Source organism: Xenopus laevis, chromosome 5L (assembly GCF_017654675.1).
Source record: "Xenopus laevis strain J_2021 chromosome 5L, Xenopus_laevis_v10.1, whole genome shotgun sequence".
Classification (NCBI taxonomy): Eukaryota; Metazoa; Chordata; class Amphibia; order Anura; family Pipidae; genus Xenopus; species Xenopus laevis.
In genome coordinates this window covers 71,528,760-71,543,560 of record NC_054379.1, presented here as the reverse complement: position 1 = coordinate 71,543,560, position 14,801 = coordinate 71,528,760, and the positions used below count along the sequence as shown (strand labels likewise).

Below are 14,801 nucleotides of genomic sequence, written 5' to 3'. Positions count from 1 at the left end.
GTTGCAAAGGCATCGTGCCCAGCGTGTGAAAGGCACACCCTGTTCCTGCAATCCAATAGTACTGGGCTGCATTTGCACCCTATGCCCATTGGCACTTTTTAATTTGGTGTGTCTAAATGACAAATGCAAGTCAGGGAGTGGGTAAAGGTCAGGATAGGGGAAGTCTGTATACCTTCCCCAGGCTACCCCTAATGAATGAAGTGCACTATAATTATTTGAAGGAGGGCAGAAACTTACACTTGTAGAATACCCAAGCTTGTAGTTCCTCACCCTTAGGGCAGGGTGCAAAATATGGAAAACACAGTGGTTTGCCCTGTTTTTGATCATTTTACCCTGCCCCGTTCATGATAGGGAAGCCCTATTGTGTCTTCAACAAACACCCTTAAAGGAAATGTCACCCCCAAAAAATATTTTTTTGCCTAGTAAAAGAAAACATAATTTTAAGTTACTTTGCAATATACATTCCTTTCTATGGTTTCCAAGTTATTGGTATATGTATTGCTATTGAAAGCAATGTTTGTCTGTCCCTTCTAATCTTTGTCCTAATGGCTCAGACTATTGATGAAATGTAAGAGAAGGCAGCTGATGCTAGGGAACTTTTTCAACATTGTATAAAAAGTAACAACAGGAGTTAGGCAATCTGCTGCGTTCAATAGCATTGATTTTACAAATAACTTTAAATAAACTGAAAATGTCCAATGCAGCACAGAATCCCTGCTATTTGCCTTCTACTGTATGATGCCAACATGACAGGTTTACACTGATCTCTAACCAGACCAGAAATTTAACTAAAATTGTCAGGGAAAGTTGGAAAAATCATTATTGTGTCCTGCATGGGGCTGTAATTTTATCCAATCATTAGCCTGAGGAGCAACAATCATATCAGCCTGATTTATATCCTACCACCTTACAAAATGAACAGATCCTAAGAATGAGAGCAACACAGCAGTCTGGCACAGGTCTTACAAAGAGTAGGGATTGTAGCGAACTGTTCGGCGGCGAACTAGTTCGCCGCAAGTTCGCGAACGCCGCGCTACGTTTGCCAATAGGCGTTCGCTACGTCAAATTTCGCTTCGACCATTCGACCATTCGATCGCTAAAATCGAACGGATCGTCGTTCGAATCGAAACGATCGAAGCCATTGGATTGAATGAAATCATTCGATCGAATGGCTTCGATCGATCGATTCGAACGAAAATCCTTCGATCGAACGATTAAAATCCTCGATCGTTCGATCGAACGATTTTCGGATGTTCGAAGTTCGCGAACTGTCCGCATTTTTTGCCGGTGTTCGCGAACGGCGTTCGCGAACACATACTCGGCAGTTCGCTACATCCCTAACAAAGAGGAGTGGGGTACTAATATTTGAACTACTCTAGTATATTATCTACATTATTTTACTAAAGAGAGTACATGTATACAGGTCTGGGGGTTAGCTGCTGGCCAAACACAAGTAACTCCCACCAACTAACAAATCAAATCATGTGCATCAGTTTTACTAAAGCTTTTGACACTGAATTAACTGCCCTTGAATACTATTGTGGCTTAATTTTCAGAAACCTTGTTACTGTTCTAATTTTTTGCTGAGACAGACAGAACAAATTTTGAACATGTCCTATTTAGTGTGCTGAATTTTAGCAAAGGTGTTTTAGGTGTATACCTACTTATAGTAAGTTATAGAATGGCTAATTCTAAGTAACTTGTCAATTGGTCTTCATTTTTTATTTTTTATCGTTTTTGAATTATTTGCTTTCATCTGACTCTTTCCTACTTTCACATAGAAGTCACTGACCCCATCTAAAAACAAAGTCTGTGTAAGGCCACAGTTGTATTGTTATTGCTAATTTTTATTACTCATCTTTCCATTGAGGCCCTATTTATTTTCCTGTCTCTTATTCAAGTCAGCACATGTTTTCTAGATTAACTTTGACCCTAGTAACAAGATTGCTGAAACTGCAAACTGGAGAACTGCGGAATAAAAAGCCAAATAACTTAAACCTCAAATAATGAAAAAAATTTAAATTGTCCCAGACTATCACTCTCAACATCATACTAGAAGTTACTTTGAAGGTGAACAACACCTTTATGTAAAAAATCAAATGGTAATCCACAGGCCTTTAAATGTTTACAGTAAACAAATTAATACATAACTATAATTAGCATGGATATTTCAGAAAGCCTTATAAAACAGAGTTAAACCAATTTAATATAGTTTAGACCAATTTGCAAACTAGAGGAAAACAAGCACAGTTAGGATGAGTTTGGTTAGTATACCGTACACACACACACTGGGCCTTCTCGCGCATGCCGATCAGTACAGCCTGCACACTTCAACCCTGTTGATCCAGTTTTGCACGTGCATTGGCCGGTGGATGGATGGCATATCAGAGACAATGAGCCATAAGGATTGCACTCACATTCCTGGCAGGAACCTCCTGGAATACCTGGGTTACCTGTGTAACCAGATGCACATCTGAAATTAAATACAACGGAGCAAAAAGAAATTAGGTATTTTGTGCAAATTTATCCTATACTAAAACTTGAAGATCACACACAAATGGTTGTAGCTTAAGGTTAATAACATAAGCTTATAAAAATCAACAATTCAAAGTGCAAAAAAATAGAAACCATGGGGCTTTTTAAAGGCATTCTCAATGTGGAAGGGGAATCATCCAACACCTAGGTGTAAAGAAGTCTCACATCAGAAGTGGTAGAGATTCAAAATGGTACTTTAGGTCCATCTTTCCTTTCAGTTCATTTTTTTTGATATAATGAACACCTCTGGGAAAGAACTGATACAAATATGTACTAAAATGTACAAAATATGCACAAAGGTATTTCTGCACCTGCATGGATTCTCAACACCCACAATAGCAAGGAATTTTCTGGTGTTGGAAAAAAAAACTCCACTTGTGTCATTGCCATGGGGCAGATTTATCAAGGGTTGAATTTCGAGTTTTTTTAAACTCCCATCACCTCGAAATTCTAATAAAAAAAGACCAACCAAAATTAAATTTTTTAACTTTGGGTGAATAGGATGTATTCAATCGTTCGATTCAAATCAAGTATTTTCAAAAAAACCTTTGATTTTTCAAAGTCCAACCAAATGACTCCAAAGTCATTCTTCTAGGAGGTCCCCCATAGGCTAAAACAGCAATTCAGCAGGTTTAAGATGTTGAATAGTCGAAAAATTCAATTCAAATTTAGACTATTCCCTAGTCAAAGTACACTAAAATTACCTCGAAATTCGAATTTAAAAATTACAATTTTTCCTTCGACCCTTGATAAATCTGCCCCTTAATGTTGTAATGTGATCATTATTAGTTAATGTAAATTTTACCTCTCACAGTACTGGCCTTCATATCCCAGAGGGCAAGCTGTACATCTGTAGTCAGTTGTTCCTTGTAAGGTACAGGTTGGGCTGAAACTAAAAAATCAGAGTATGGTTTATTGATGAACTTACATCGAAAATGCAAAAAAACGCAAATAAAACAAATTATGAAAAACACAACCTTTTCATAAATTATGATAAAATACTGGCCAAACACACACACACATAAACGTGGAGAACCAAAATTAACCAATTTATTTTATGCAGATTCCTGTGAGTAGAGTAATTCGCGGTTTGGTGCGCTGAGTGGATTACGTCCCAATTTATCTAAATAAAAATAAAGGATGTATATAGTGCATTACAGTTTGCTTTAAGATGGTATCTGCTAATCGGATCTACTCACAAGGTTTCGATGTGATGATTGTGAGTAGATCCGATTAGCAGATACCATCTTAAAGCAAACTGTAATGCACTATTTTTTTTACAGGTCCAGCTTCTATTCAAGTCCCTGTAGACTCAAAGTTACAAATACAGGAAAACAGATTTATCTAACATTTACACACCTTTCTTGCACTTTTTTCTATTCCATTTCCTGTCACCACATAGCAACATAGTCATTTCCAGAACCAGACAGTAAATATGATTTTAAATCCATCAGGTGGTCCATAGAATAAATGTGGCAGTTCTTTATGCTGAAAAGTAACCAGTTCCTTTCTAGGCTCCTACCCCTCCCTGTCCTAGTACAGCCAGTATTGCAGTTTACTCAATTACAAAACATTAAATCAATAGAGCCTGAAAAGGCAATAAAATTACTACTTTGCAAAAATGTAAACAAATTGATCTACTACTCACAAACTCATTATCCAACACATTTCTGATGCTGCGGAAATAGATCCAAGGCTTATAACCATTTTTGAAATGCTGAGTTTACATGAACAAACACTTTTGAAACTGATAGCCAGAAAATAATTTGCTTAGGGAAAACTTTGCAACAAGAATAAATAAGATATGTTTCTGAGCTATAAAAAAAAGTTATACCCTGCCTTTCATTAACTGGCTGTTTATTGTGAACAATTTTATTTTATCACATTATAACATTAATGAAGAGAATTGCTAAAGTTATATTGTTTTGGTGAAATCAAAAGTTCTGTCTCTGATGACTGAAATTGATTATTCTTGACACACTGTATACCCTTCTGATCACCTTCTTAATCTCTCCTTATTACACTATAATTCAGATAATATTTTACAATTTCTGTGATCTGTAATAGGGATGCCGCATATTTAAAACATCACAGTGTTATTCAGACAAGGAATACTCAATTCCCACTGTCTGCTGTGTGCTTTTGAGTACTGGAGAAACAGTACCTGCATAGGGAATAGGAATTTTATGAAAGCTAAACTAAGCTATAATTAATACAGGGTGTCGGAAACCAGTAAACTGCAGTGCAGCTTTTTCATATGCGTATGTCTATATCAAGATTTTCAGTATGTTGGGCACCTATAACTCACTTCTTTTTCAGCTTTTCATCCCATCTCTGTTATATGTGTGTGATTAATGGTGTGTAACGGAGCAAGTTAAACACTTGCTTCTGTGTTGTTGCAGAGGTTCTGCCTTTGATGTGGGATCTCATGCTAAAGGCCGTGGTTCGATTCCCTGCAGCAACTGCTTTTGACCCTGGATGAATTACTTAATCTCCTAGTGTCCCATCATACTTCAATGGCTGCCTTGCTTGCAGTAAGGTGCCATAAAAATGATTCCATTTGCCTTTTAAATTCTAGCAAGGGATTGCTAAGTGTGCACATTACACAAGGTAAAACGAGGAAAGCACAGCAAATCTGTTTTACAAACCTACAAAGATTACTTGAGATATATGGTACTGATATCTTAAAATGAAATAAACACTGTGAGAATGAGGAAATAGCATAAATTACATAAATTTCATAAAAAAACAAAACACTATCATAATGTTCAGTTAAACCTACTTGTTGCTGGGAAACAGCAAGGGACAAGCACATGGTTTGCAATCATCTGGTGAACCTTTAACATTCCCATAAAATCCTGGTGCACACCTTTCACAATGATCCCCCGCAGTATTGTGCTTACATGCCTGAAAACAGTAACATATAACCGGTAAGGTTACCTGTGCATCAAAGGTAACATGGCAGAACACAATCGCCCTGTACTGTCAGACCTAGCTGAATAGCCCTTGGGGATAGTGTAAAGGGCACACTAGTTTTCTCAGCACTGGTGCTGGGTTTGCACTGAAATACAGCTTGCCTAGTATCTACTTATTTTGCTCATGTCATGTCATTGTTAAAATGTCAATATTCTGGCAGAAGCCTGGTGATGTAATGGCAAAAAGAGAGTTAACATCGGTTTTGGAGATGCAGGGTCAAGAGTCCACTGAAAAGTTGGTTTTCTAAATTCAAGGTTATCAGGTACAAAGAAAGAAAATCAGTATATTACAAAATAGTTCCCGTCAATACTGGTTCTCAATATCACAAAAAAATAGTTCAAAGTAGCATATACTCAAAAAATTCATTACACTTATTTTCACTATAACATGGGAGCAACTTTTCAATAGTGCCTTAGACAAAGCCTGAATCAATGCAATTGGTCTATGCAGCTAAAAGCTGTTGGGAAGGTACTGGGAGATCAAGTTTTACAGCATCACTGCAGAATGTGAATCATACCTGACAGACTGAAGACTGTGGGTCACATAAGTCACTGTGCTCATTGCACTGACATGGCACACAAGTGCCTAATGCAGGACCAGTTCTTCTGCCGGGAGTTGTTGGAGGTACTCTGTAAAATCCTGGGGCACAAGCCTGGGAAAACCATTTTAAAATTCATATTTTTACTGATATTTTGACAACAAAAGTTAATGCACCTCCAATAACATTATACCTGCACTGTTGTAACAAGCCAACATAATATCATTGGAAACACCTAATGTATGCAGAGCTGTAACTGGTTGGAGGGGTTGAACTTGATGAACACTGGTCCTTTTTCAACCCAACTTAACTATGGCACTATGTAAACTCAAATCTTATCAACTGAGCTGATGAACAAATTTGTTTTATGGTTTTCTTATGAACTGTATTGAAACATCTAAAACACATTTTAGAACAGAATGTTTTTCTCCTTCAGTCTGGACCGGTATTGTTAATAAACAATGGAGAAGTCAAAGTGACCCAAACTAAGACAAAATGTCACGCGACCTGCTGGGGAGAAAAAGTCATTGTCTAGTCGAGGCATACTGTATACAGTCCTTTTTTTAGTACTATTACTTTGAACTGCCGACTATTCAAGAAAAAATTCCATTCAAGAAAAAAATGCAGAGAAAAAGACTTGAATACTCAAACCAGTATTTTCTGAAACCTTAAATAGTTGGGATTTAGTAAAGAAAAAATACAAAAGTTTGTGAGAAAAAACCCTTTAAACAAAACAGGGATTGTTTGTCCATATATTGCAATATATTTAAGCCAACCATGTCAAAGTCATCCCATATCTGGCTAGTTCTTCACTCAAATTGCATCTGATTCATTAAGAATTCTATTGCTTCATTATAGATTTTACAAAGGGACTTTGTTTTACCTGCAACTTACTAGCTGCTTTCAAAGTAAAACTAACAAACTTGGTTGCCCTTTAATTAGCCACCATTGGGATCACCTGACTATAGCTGGGAAGGGTGGGAGCTACAACATGGAGCTGGTCACTGCTCCTGTATAACTATAACAAACAGGGAAAGTTGTGCTCACCACAAATTTTTAAAACCATTAGGCGGGGGTGCAATGAGGCTGTGACCACAAAATACATATAGACAAATACAAGAGTCCTCTGCACTCTGGGTTGAGTGCAGGGGACCTCTTGAATTTGTCTATATGTATTTTGAGGTTGAATAGAAGTCAATGGGAATAGTTTCAAGTTAGTTTATTTATTAACTACTTTCAAAATATTCAGGTTTTTCAGCCTCATTGAAAATAAATGGAACAATGTGATTCTTTCTGGCGTGCAACATTTTTTCCACAAAAAATGCAAAATTAATCATTTTAAAATAAGGTACCACGTGATGAAAAAAGTTGTTTGCTTTTTGTTGTGGTTTCACATTTTTTTTTTCAAGTTTTGAGAAATCAGCCTTCAAATTTTATTGTTTTTGTTACTTTAGTACTGCTATGCATTGACTCAATGTTTCTCTGTGCGCTATTCTTATTGGTGGATGGTTCAATATTTTTACTTTCTGGTTTCTGGTTATCTGGTTAGGGAATTTTTCTGAGAAACCCACGATAGGCACTGGCTATAAAATGTAATGAGATGCCGGGATACACTTTAATTACCTATGGTATTATTAAACCATAATCTTCAGTAAAGCATTAAACTGGGTTTTCTGTCGATCTGCATAATTATTAAAAAGTATTTCAGTAATAAAGTAGTCGGTAGCATTCTTGTAGGTAAATGCTTATTGTGGCCTACAGCCTAATTCTTAATGTTGGCTGGAAAAAAAGTATAATCTTTTGAAGAGGAGAACACTGGTTGCTTGTAGCTGCTTCCAATGAAATGTATTTGAAAATGAAGTTACCAAAGTTACTCAGGACATTTTGTTGCTCGTGTGAAATTGCTTTCTACACGGGTGACAATGTATCTGAAAGTACCTTTCAATTTCACAAGATAGGAATTGCCTTGCTTAAACCATGTGAATTGTTTAAGCATATCAAAATACATATAGGTGTATGTTTGTGTGTTCACATACACACACATTAATTTTCATTTTGAGGCACATTTGCAGCCTCCTACAGCAATATGCTATACTGAATAGAGATTTCTCATGCAAGTGTTTTATCTGCTAAGGGAATAGAGAGAAGAAAAACAATCCCTCATGCATTTGAAAATCTGAAGCAAATTTAATTCAAAAAGGAAAACGTCATGATTTATAAAAATGAAAACCCTGATAAAGGCAAACTAAAAATCTTGATTTGAATTAGGTGGAGTTTCTGCTCTTTATGTCTAAAAAGACCACAGAAATTTCAGAGCAATAAAAACATCTCAAATTAATTAAATTAAATTAAATGTAAAATCTATTTTTACTGACATGTTGCGGCAGATTTTTCATTGGTTGCTATGGATCAGTTTCTGGTTGAATTGAATTCCAATCAGGAGTTAGAATGGCCAAGAAAATTGACAATGAATTACTGATTGTATGTACTGGAGTAAACTTTTTTTAATGCGTTCATTGACCTGTCACTTATTCCTGAAGGTTCAGATAGGATACTTAACTATTCTTTTCAATTTGATTGTACTGCCCTATCAAACTGATTGACGTGGCTTTTTTGGCATTCCCAAATCTCTCTTTGATTAATCTGTCCCTTAATAACAACTCTGGAGAATAATCCTTTACCTCACATGACAATCCTGAATATCCCTGTGGGCATTCACATTTCTCGATCAAGTATGCTCTGGGGCTTATGGTAAAAGATGTTCCTTCCTCTGCTACTTCCAGTGAAATCTCAGAAATTCTGCAAAATATTAAATAGAAATCAAACACTTATATGAATGCCAATATGTGCTTGGTTTTCACAGTTCAAGTTATGGACAGAGCTTTTTTTTTAATCTTTTTCAAAATGTCTCGATTTGATTAATTTTGATATGCTAGATCAAATGAGGACATAGTTGATACCTGTACATGTAAATAATATGAGCATAAAGAACTCTAATAAACATAATTTTAATACGTAACATATCCTTAGAGTATGTAATGCTATTATTTATCATTTTAACTAATGTAATAATGTAAACTATTTCTCATACCTTATAGTCATATACCAACTTGAAAATCAGCAACAGATTATCTGAATATTATTGAAAAAACATTTAGGAATTTCTAAACATTAGTCTGGCATTTTAAAAACAAAATTGGCTTACCTCAGTGATTTCACCTACATCAATCTTAAGCTGGCTACAAAATGCCCTAATAATACTACTTCTAATACTGTAAAACTTATTTAATCTGCTTCAGTATACAATAAAGAGACCCGTAAATAGAAAAATAAAGAAGTATACTAATGGAACCAACTGAATTACATTTAATAATGTGTAAAGAGGTCAAAAAGGGACATCTCACTCTCCACCCCAGTCTATGGTTGCATATCAATAACTGAAAAAACATACTAATGGGATTTCTCAACAAAAATTAAAACAAAACTAAGTAAAAATCATTTATTGGGTCATAAAGAAAGGGAGGCCTAATAACATGCAGGGTTGTTAAACAAAACAAAGTGAAGATAAAATCACTTAAATGCCCCAGAGGATTTTTTGGGTGGAGGGCAAATATAATGGAACATTTATAGACCATTCAAATGATATTCATTCATTGCATATAGTTTTTAAAAAGGCAGTTTGTCAATAAATAAGTGGTTACAGCTTAAGGTAGAGAGAGAAGGGAAAGGGCGACAGGTCATCTGGAAAAAGCAAGTTACATCAAAGTCCCTATTTGAACCTAAAGGGCTATTCCACACGGGGAGATAGCCTTGCGTTTGCGGTCGCGGCGACAAAGCGCCGCGCCAGTCGCCGCGACCGGCGCAGGCGACAGTTTTGTATGGGCGCCTATGTAAAAACGCCTGTGCTAACCACACGAGGCGATGCGCTTTTCAACAGTCGCCTGAAAATGCCTCGCCAGGCTTTTTCAGGCGACTGTTGAAAAGCGCATCGCCTCGTGTGGTTAGCACAGGCGTTTTTACATAGGCGCCCATACAAAACTGTCGCCTGCGCCGGTCGCGGCGACTGGCGCGGCGCTTTGTCGCCGCGACCGCAAACGCAGGGCTATCTCCCCGTGTGGACTAGCCCAAAAGTTTCCTTGTTTGGAGATAAAAAAATCCAGTTTGTCTCTAAGTGGAGTAGCCTTAAAGTAGTGATTCCACTTACTGCTTATAATTTTGTGACATCTCCACTGTTACATTCTTTGAAGTGTCCAGCTACATTTGAGTCCAGATTTCCTTTTCTGATATCCAAAATGTGCTCCCTAATGCGAGGTTCGACTTACATATTGAGTGTGACATGAGGTGCATTCCAATAGGTAGACCACAACCATTGTATTACAATTAATGTACCATCTGATGTTCTATTCTTTACCAATAGTGTGAGAATATAATATTTTCTTTCTTTTAACATATGTATAAATCAAGCCAATCCGTGTTGTTTGTTGTAGGAATTCGGACTAGGCTGGGGGCTAGTTGGCTTCCAAAAGTACGCGTGTGGTGTGCAACTGTCTTATGGCCTATGCCTAATATTGAGTTATGAACGGCCGGATTTCACGGGCGGACGCCCCCCCGCTCTAGCTGCATGTTCCCAGTGCTTCCCAGAAACCGGCTGGGCAGCATGCTGCCACTAATACTTTACCGCCCTAGGCCCGGGTCTTTGTGGCCTCGCCACAAATCTGGGCACCCTAGACAAGGCATGTCCAAAGTCAGGCCCGGGGGCCAATTGCAACCCGTTTTCAAATTTACCAATGGTTTGTGACAAAACGTTGGGGTAATTCTCACCTTGCCCAAAAGCATCTGCTTTCTGATAATTGTTTTCTATTACTGGGTGGTATTACATATTGTATTTGTATGACATATAATTCATATTGTTGTATTGAATATATTTCCAGTAAACTGAATATTTAATTGCAAAACCATAACACCATTGTGCATTGCTTTATTTATAGGGTTTGCAGAATATTTTATAAATTAACTTGCCCATTTTAGTCTGGTGTATATGCACAGGCAGCAGTATAGACCAAGTGGCAGATCATTTTACTAATCTGCCCAACTATTACTGCTATGGCTACGTGATTCCTTGTTTAAATGAGTTAAGTGATGTTAATGGTTCAAAGAATGTCAGGCTGAATAGTCGGCCCCCACACATTTTCACCTCACCAAATCTGGCCCTTGTTGCAAAAAGTTTGTACACCTTTGCCTTAGGCAACCTGGGCAGCCACAGTGCCTGCTAGCGTATGCTGGTGCGCATGTGAGAATGTATGTGCAAGCATGAGCCGGCAGTCTAGAGAGGGGACCAGACTAGGGTTAGGCAGGTGGCAGAGAAGGTAGGTGCCCCCCCTGCTTTGCGCCCTAAGCACATGCCAACTCTGCCTACCCCTAGTTCCGGCCCTGCTGAATTGGATCTGGATCTGTTTAAAGTAGATTCCTTTTAAGGATTTTCTTTTCTATTTCCTGGAGTTGTGGTGAGTAAGTGCTGTATTTATCAAGCGAGACAATGTCTAGGGAGGGCCAGGCACAGTGGCTCTTCCAGGTTAGTGAAGATATAGGAATTATGGGATGATTAACATTCAGAAAGTTCTGCTTCAGTCACAGTCAAAGAGGGAAATAATAACCAAGAACTAGCATGTTGCTTATATTCTTTGGGATTATATAAAGGTGAAGTAAGGCATAACTGAAAATTTAAGATAAACTTCAACATACTGACATAAAAAATGTATAAAGATCAGTTCAATTTTTTCATCTGAAATAATCAAGTTTCTCCTTATTCCCCCTTTCAGTATCTGTCTCAGATTTTGAAAGTTAGATTTAACTTTTTGTGGATGGGCTCCCTTTCCTGGCAAATATATTATTCAAGTAACTGACTCCAGCACAAACAAAATCTAACAAAATCCTGAATGTAGTGTGACAGGATTCCTGTCAAGTGAGAAAAGTGTCTTAAAATGTCTAAAATGTCTTCTAGGCAATATAACCCCCCAAAAAAGGTATTTGACTTAACTGTCAAATCAAAATCTGACTTCAACTCTTATATGAGGAGAGAATGAAGAGAGACACAGATACTGAAAGGGCAATAGTGAAGAGTAACTTGATTATTCAGAAACAGTACAGAATTTTTTATTACATTTATAAAATGTCTTATTTCAGCATTGATAAAGCTTGTGCTACGTTTTATTTTTGTGATAATTCCCCTTTAAAAACATTTGTACTTTACAACTTTAAATTACAAAAAATGTCTTAATAGATACACCTTCATGTGGAACACTTTCTCGTCTGTCTCACACAACATACACAGTTAGATGGGGTTTTCTGTGTGTCATAAGTCTAAATCAAGTGTGACCCTTTAGTAAAATGCTCTCAGAGCTTGAGACAAACAGTATCAGTAAAAAAAAACTGTTGAAAAAGTTTTTTTTTTCTTTTTTTTCAGAAATGGGAAAACACAGCTTTTTATTCAGATCAGAATGTCAGTATTTCATATGCAAGTCACAAGATATTTTAATAAAAGATCTTTTTCCATCACTGTCAGAACTAAGGAAATATTTTGTGTACAGAAGCTATTTACAACCAGAGCTACATTTACATAATAATAAACTTTGGGAACACAGAGCTACTTTTTGCCTGTCTGAGTATCTTTGTGAAGTTAAGCAGCAACTTGTTTGCGTTCAGAACAGGTCTGCAGGGATATTACCTAACTAGTTCCCAATCACCATGCAAAATGTTTATAAACATTATAATTAAAATAAAGTGGCTTGAGACTATGGCCCAAGGTGCAACTGCAGGTGATGCACAACCTCCCCAATATAAAAGTGTCGGCATGCCCAGGACACCAGCATAAATGATTGCAGCTGCTGCACCAAACTAATATGTTTTCCAATAGTGAATGCTATTTGTTGAATGTTTCCTATAATAACAGCAAATGTTGCAGCTCATTACCTTAAAAAGTTATATTTAATTTCTCATACATGAATATTTGCAAACCAACCTCTGAGCATATTTACCTGGTTTGTCTCAGTACATTGCCATAGGCAGCTTTAATTAGGATATACTGAATATCATAAAGAACATCCATGAAATCTTCTCTGCTAACAGGTCTTCCATCTACCGATCCAAGATACTTCCAGTCATGCTGAAATAAGCAACCAATATAAATGACTTGGTTTGCATTTTTATAGGACGGACCTGTTAAATAGCATGTTCACAGGAAAGCTCCCTTACCTCTGTCATCTCGATGTCATGTCTTGTTAGTTGGCCATTTTGTGGGGCACTCATATGTTTCACTATGATTCTATGGTTTGCAGGGGGACCTCCTCTAATTATAATTTGAGGTTCATAAGTTGAAGGGCCAGTCTCATCGCGTGCTTCAAAGTAAATGGCATATTTCAGTTTGCCACCATATGCTGTAAGCTTTAAAACAAAACTCAAGGTGAAACATTTACTATGAAAACATTGTTTATCTGGTACAGATTGTTCCTGTCATTAGATAATAAAGCATTTTTCAATGAAAGTCTCTTTGATTCTTAAAAGATTAAACTAAAATCAGCAGCAGCAGTAATTAGAAAATACAATGGGTTTGCTCTACTAGAAAAGATTGCAATTTTAAAAATGAAAACATTTATATTTCTGAATTTCTGTTACCATCATGAGAATGTATTCAACACCCAAAAAAATTGTGAACAAGATCAATCCACAGTTGAAATCAAAATCAATTGGTAAATATAGTGGCAATAAACTGCAGTCTAGGGTACTGGTCCTGGTTTAGCAGCCTTATTAATTACAGGACTTACACAGTAAATAGTTCTTTCCCTTGAGAAGGACACTAAATGGTGCTTAACATTCATAATCTTATTAGTATGGGGATTATAAACAACTAAAAAATGCTTATTATAATAGGCAAGACTATGTTCCTGTCTTGCTAGATAAAAAATATATGCATCTAATCCTGGTACTACTTGGCAATAAGACAAGAAAACTAAATATTTATACTTTACCCTTAATAACACAAATTGTTAAATAACTTACATTTATTAGTTAGATCAACCCTGATGGTACCCATTCTATGTATATGTGTGTGTGTGTGTATACATATGTATATACTGCCATCAGTACAGCTTTCAGGGACAAAAAACTTTGAAACCTGTGGCTAAGCATATTTTAGAAAAGGGCCATCATTTGCCCACCTTTAAGTATATAGGCATAAGTCATATACCCCCTTACAAGAGAGGTGGTGATAGGTCTAAGATGCTTCTACAGAGGGAATGTTTTTGGATCAAAAAGCTTAATATAATGATGCCACATGATCTCAATGAACAATTGTCCCTTACATGTTTTCTTAATCAGAGATAATTTTTTTTATTATATTGTATATATTACCTTCTGGTTAATGTAAATCAGGAAGATGCAATTAATACATTGTAGCTTTAATTCATCATTGATAAGGTAGTTACTTTGTAATAATATGATGATAAAATGAATATATGTGATACATAACTTAACTTCAAAAAAACAATGTGTTAGTTTTGCAATGCAGGCACCTTGATGTGTTTAGTCAGTGGGTGGATCTTCCGATTTTCTACCTCTACCAATTAAGCAAATGTGATTATAAATTATGTTTCACCATGTGATTTTGGATCTTGTAAAATGTCTTAGATCAGGACCGAAACATTGATCCTCCTGACTATGTTTTTAATCTTTTGATAAATAAAGAAGTGACTTACAA

At 36.6% G+C, this 14,801-nt stretch overlaps 1 protein-coding gene across 1 annotated transcript in view; it reads right to left on the bottom strand.

Moving 5' to 3' along the window:
• Window positions 1-14,801, bottom strand: part of LOC108716137 (laminin subunit alpha-2-like) — a 433,274-nt gene that overhangs the window by 169,083 nt on the left and 249,390 nt on the right. Inside the window, exons 26-32 of the mRNA XM_041562932.1 lie at window positions 13,301-13,489; window positions 13,084-13,211; window positions 8,731-8,848; window positions 6,029-6,163; window positions 5,318-5,442; window positions 3,341-3,427; window positions 2,280-2,473 (exon numbers count right to left, since the gene is read on the bottom strand). Coding sequence (XP_041418866.1) covers window positions 2,280-2,473; window positions 3,341-3,427; window positions 5,318-5,442; window positions 6,029-6,163; window positions 8,731-8,848; window positions 13,084-13,211; window positions 13,301-13,489 — 976 coding nt within the window. The remainder of the gene's footprint in view (window positions 1-2,279; window positions 2,474-3,340; window positions 3,428-5,317; window positions 5,443-6,028; window positions 6,164-8,730; window positions 8,849-13,083; window positions 13,212-13,300; window positions 13,490-14,801) is intronic.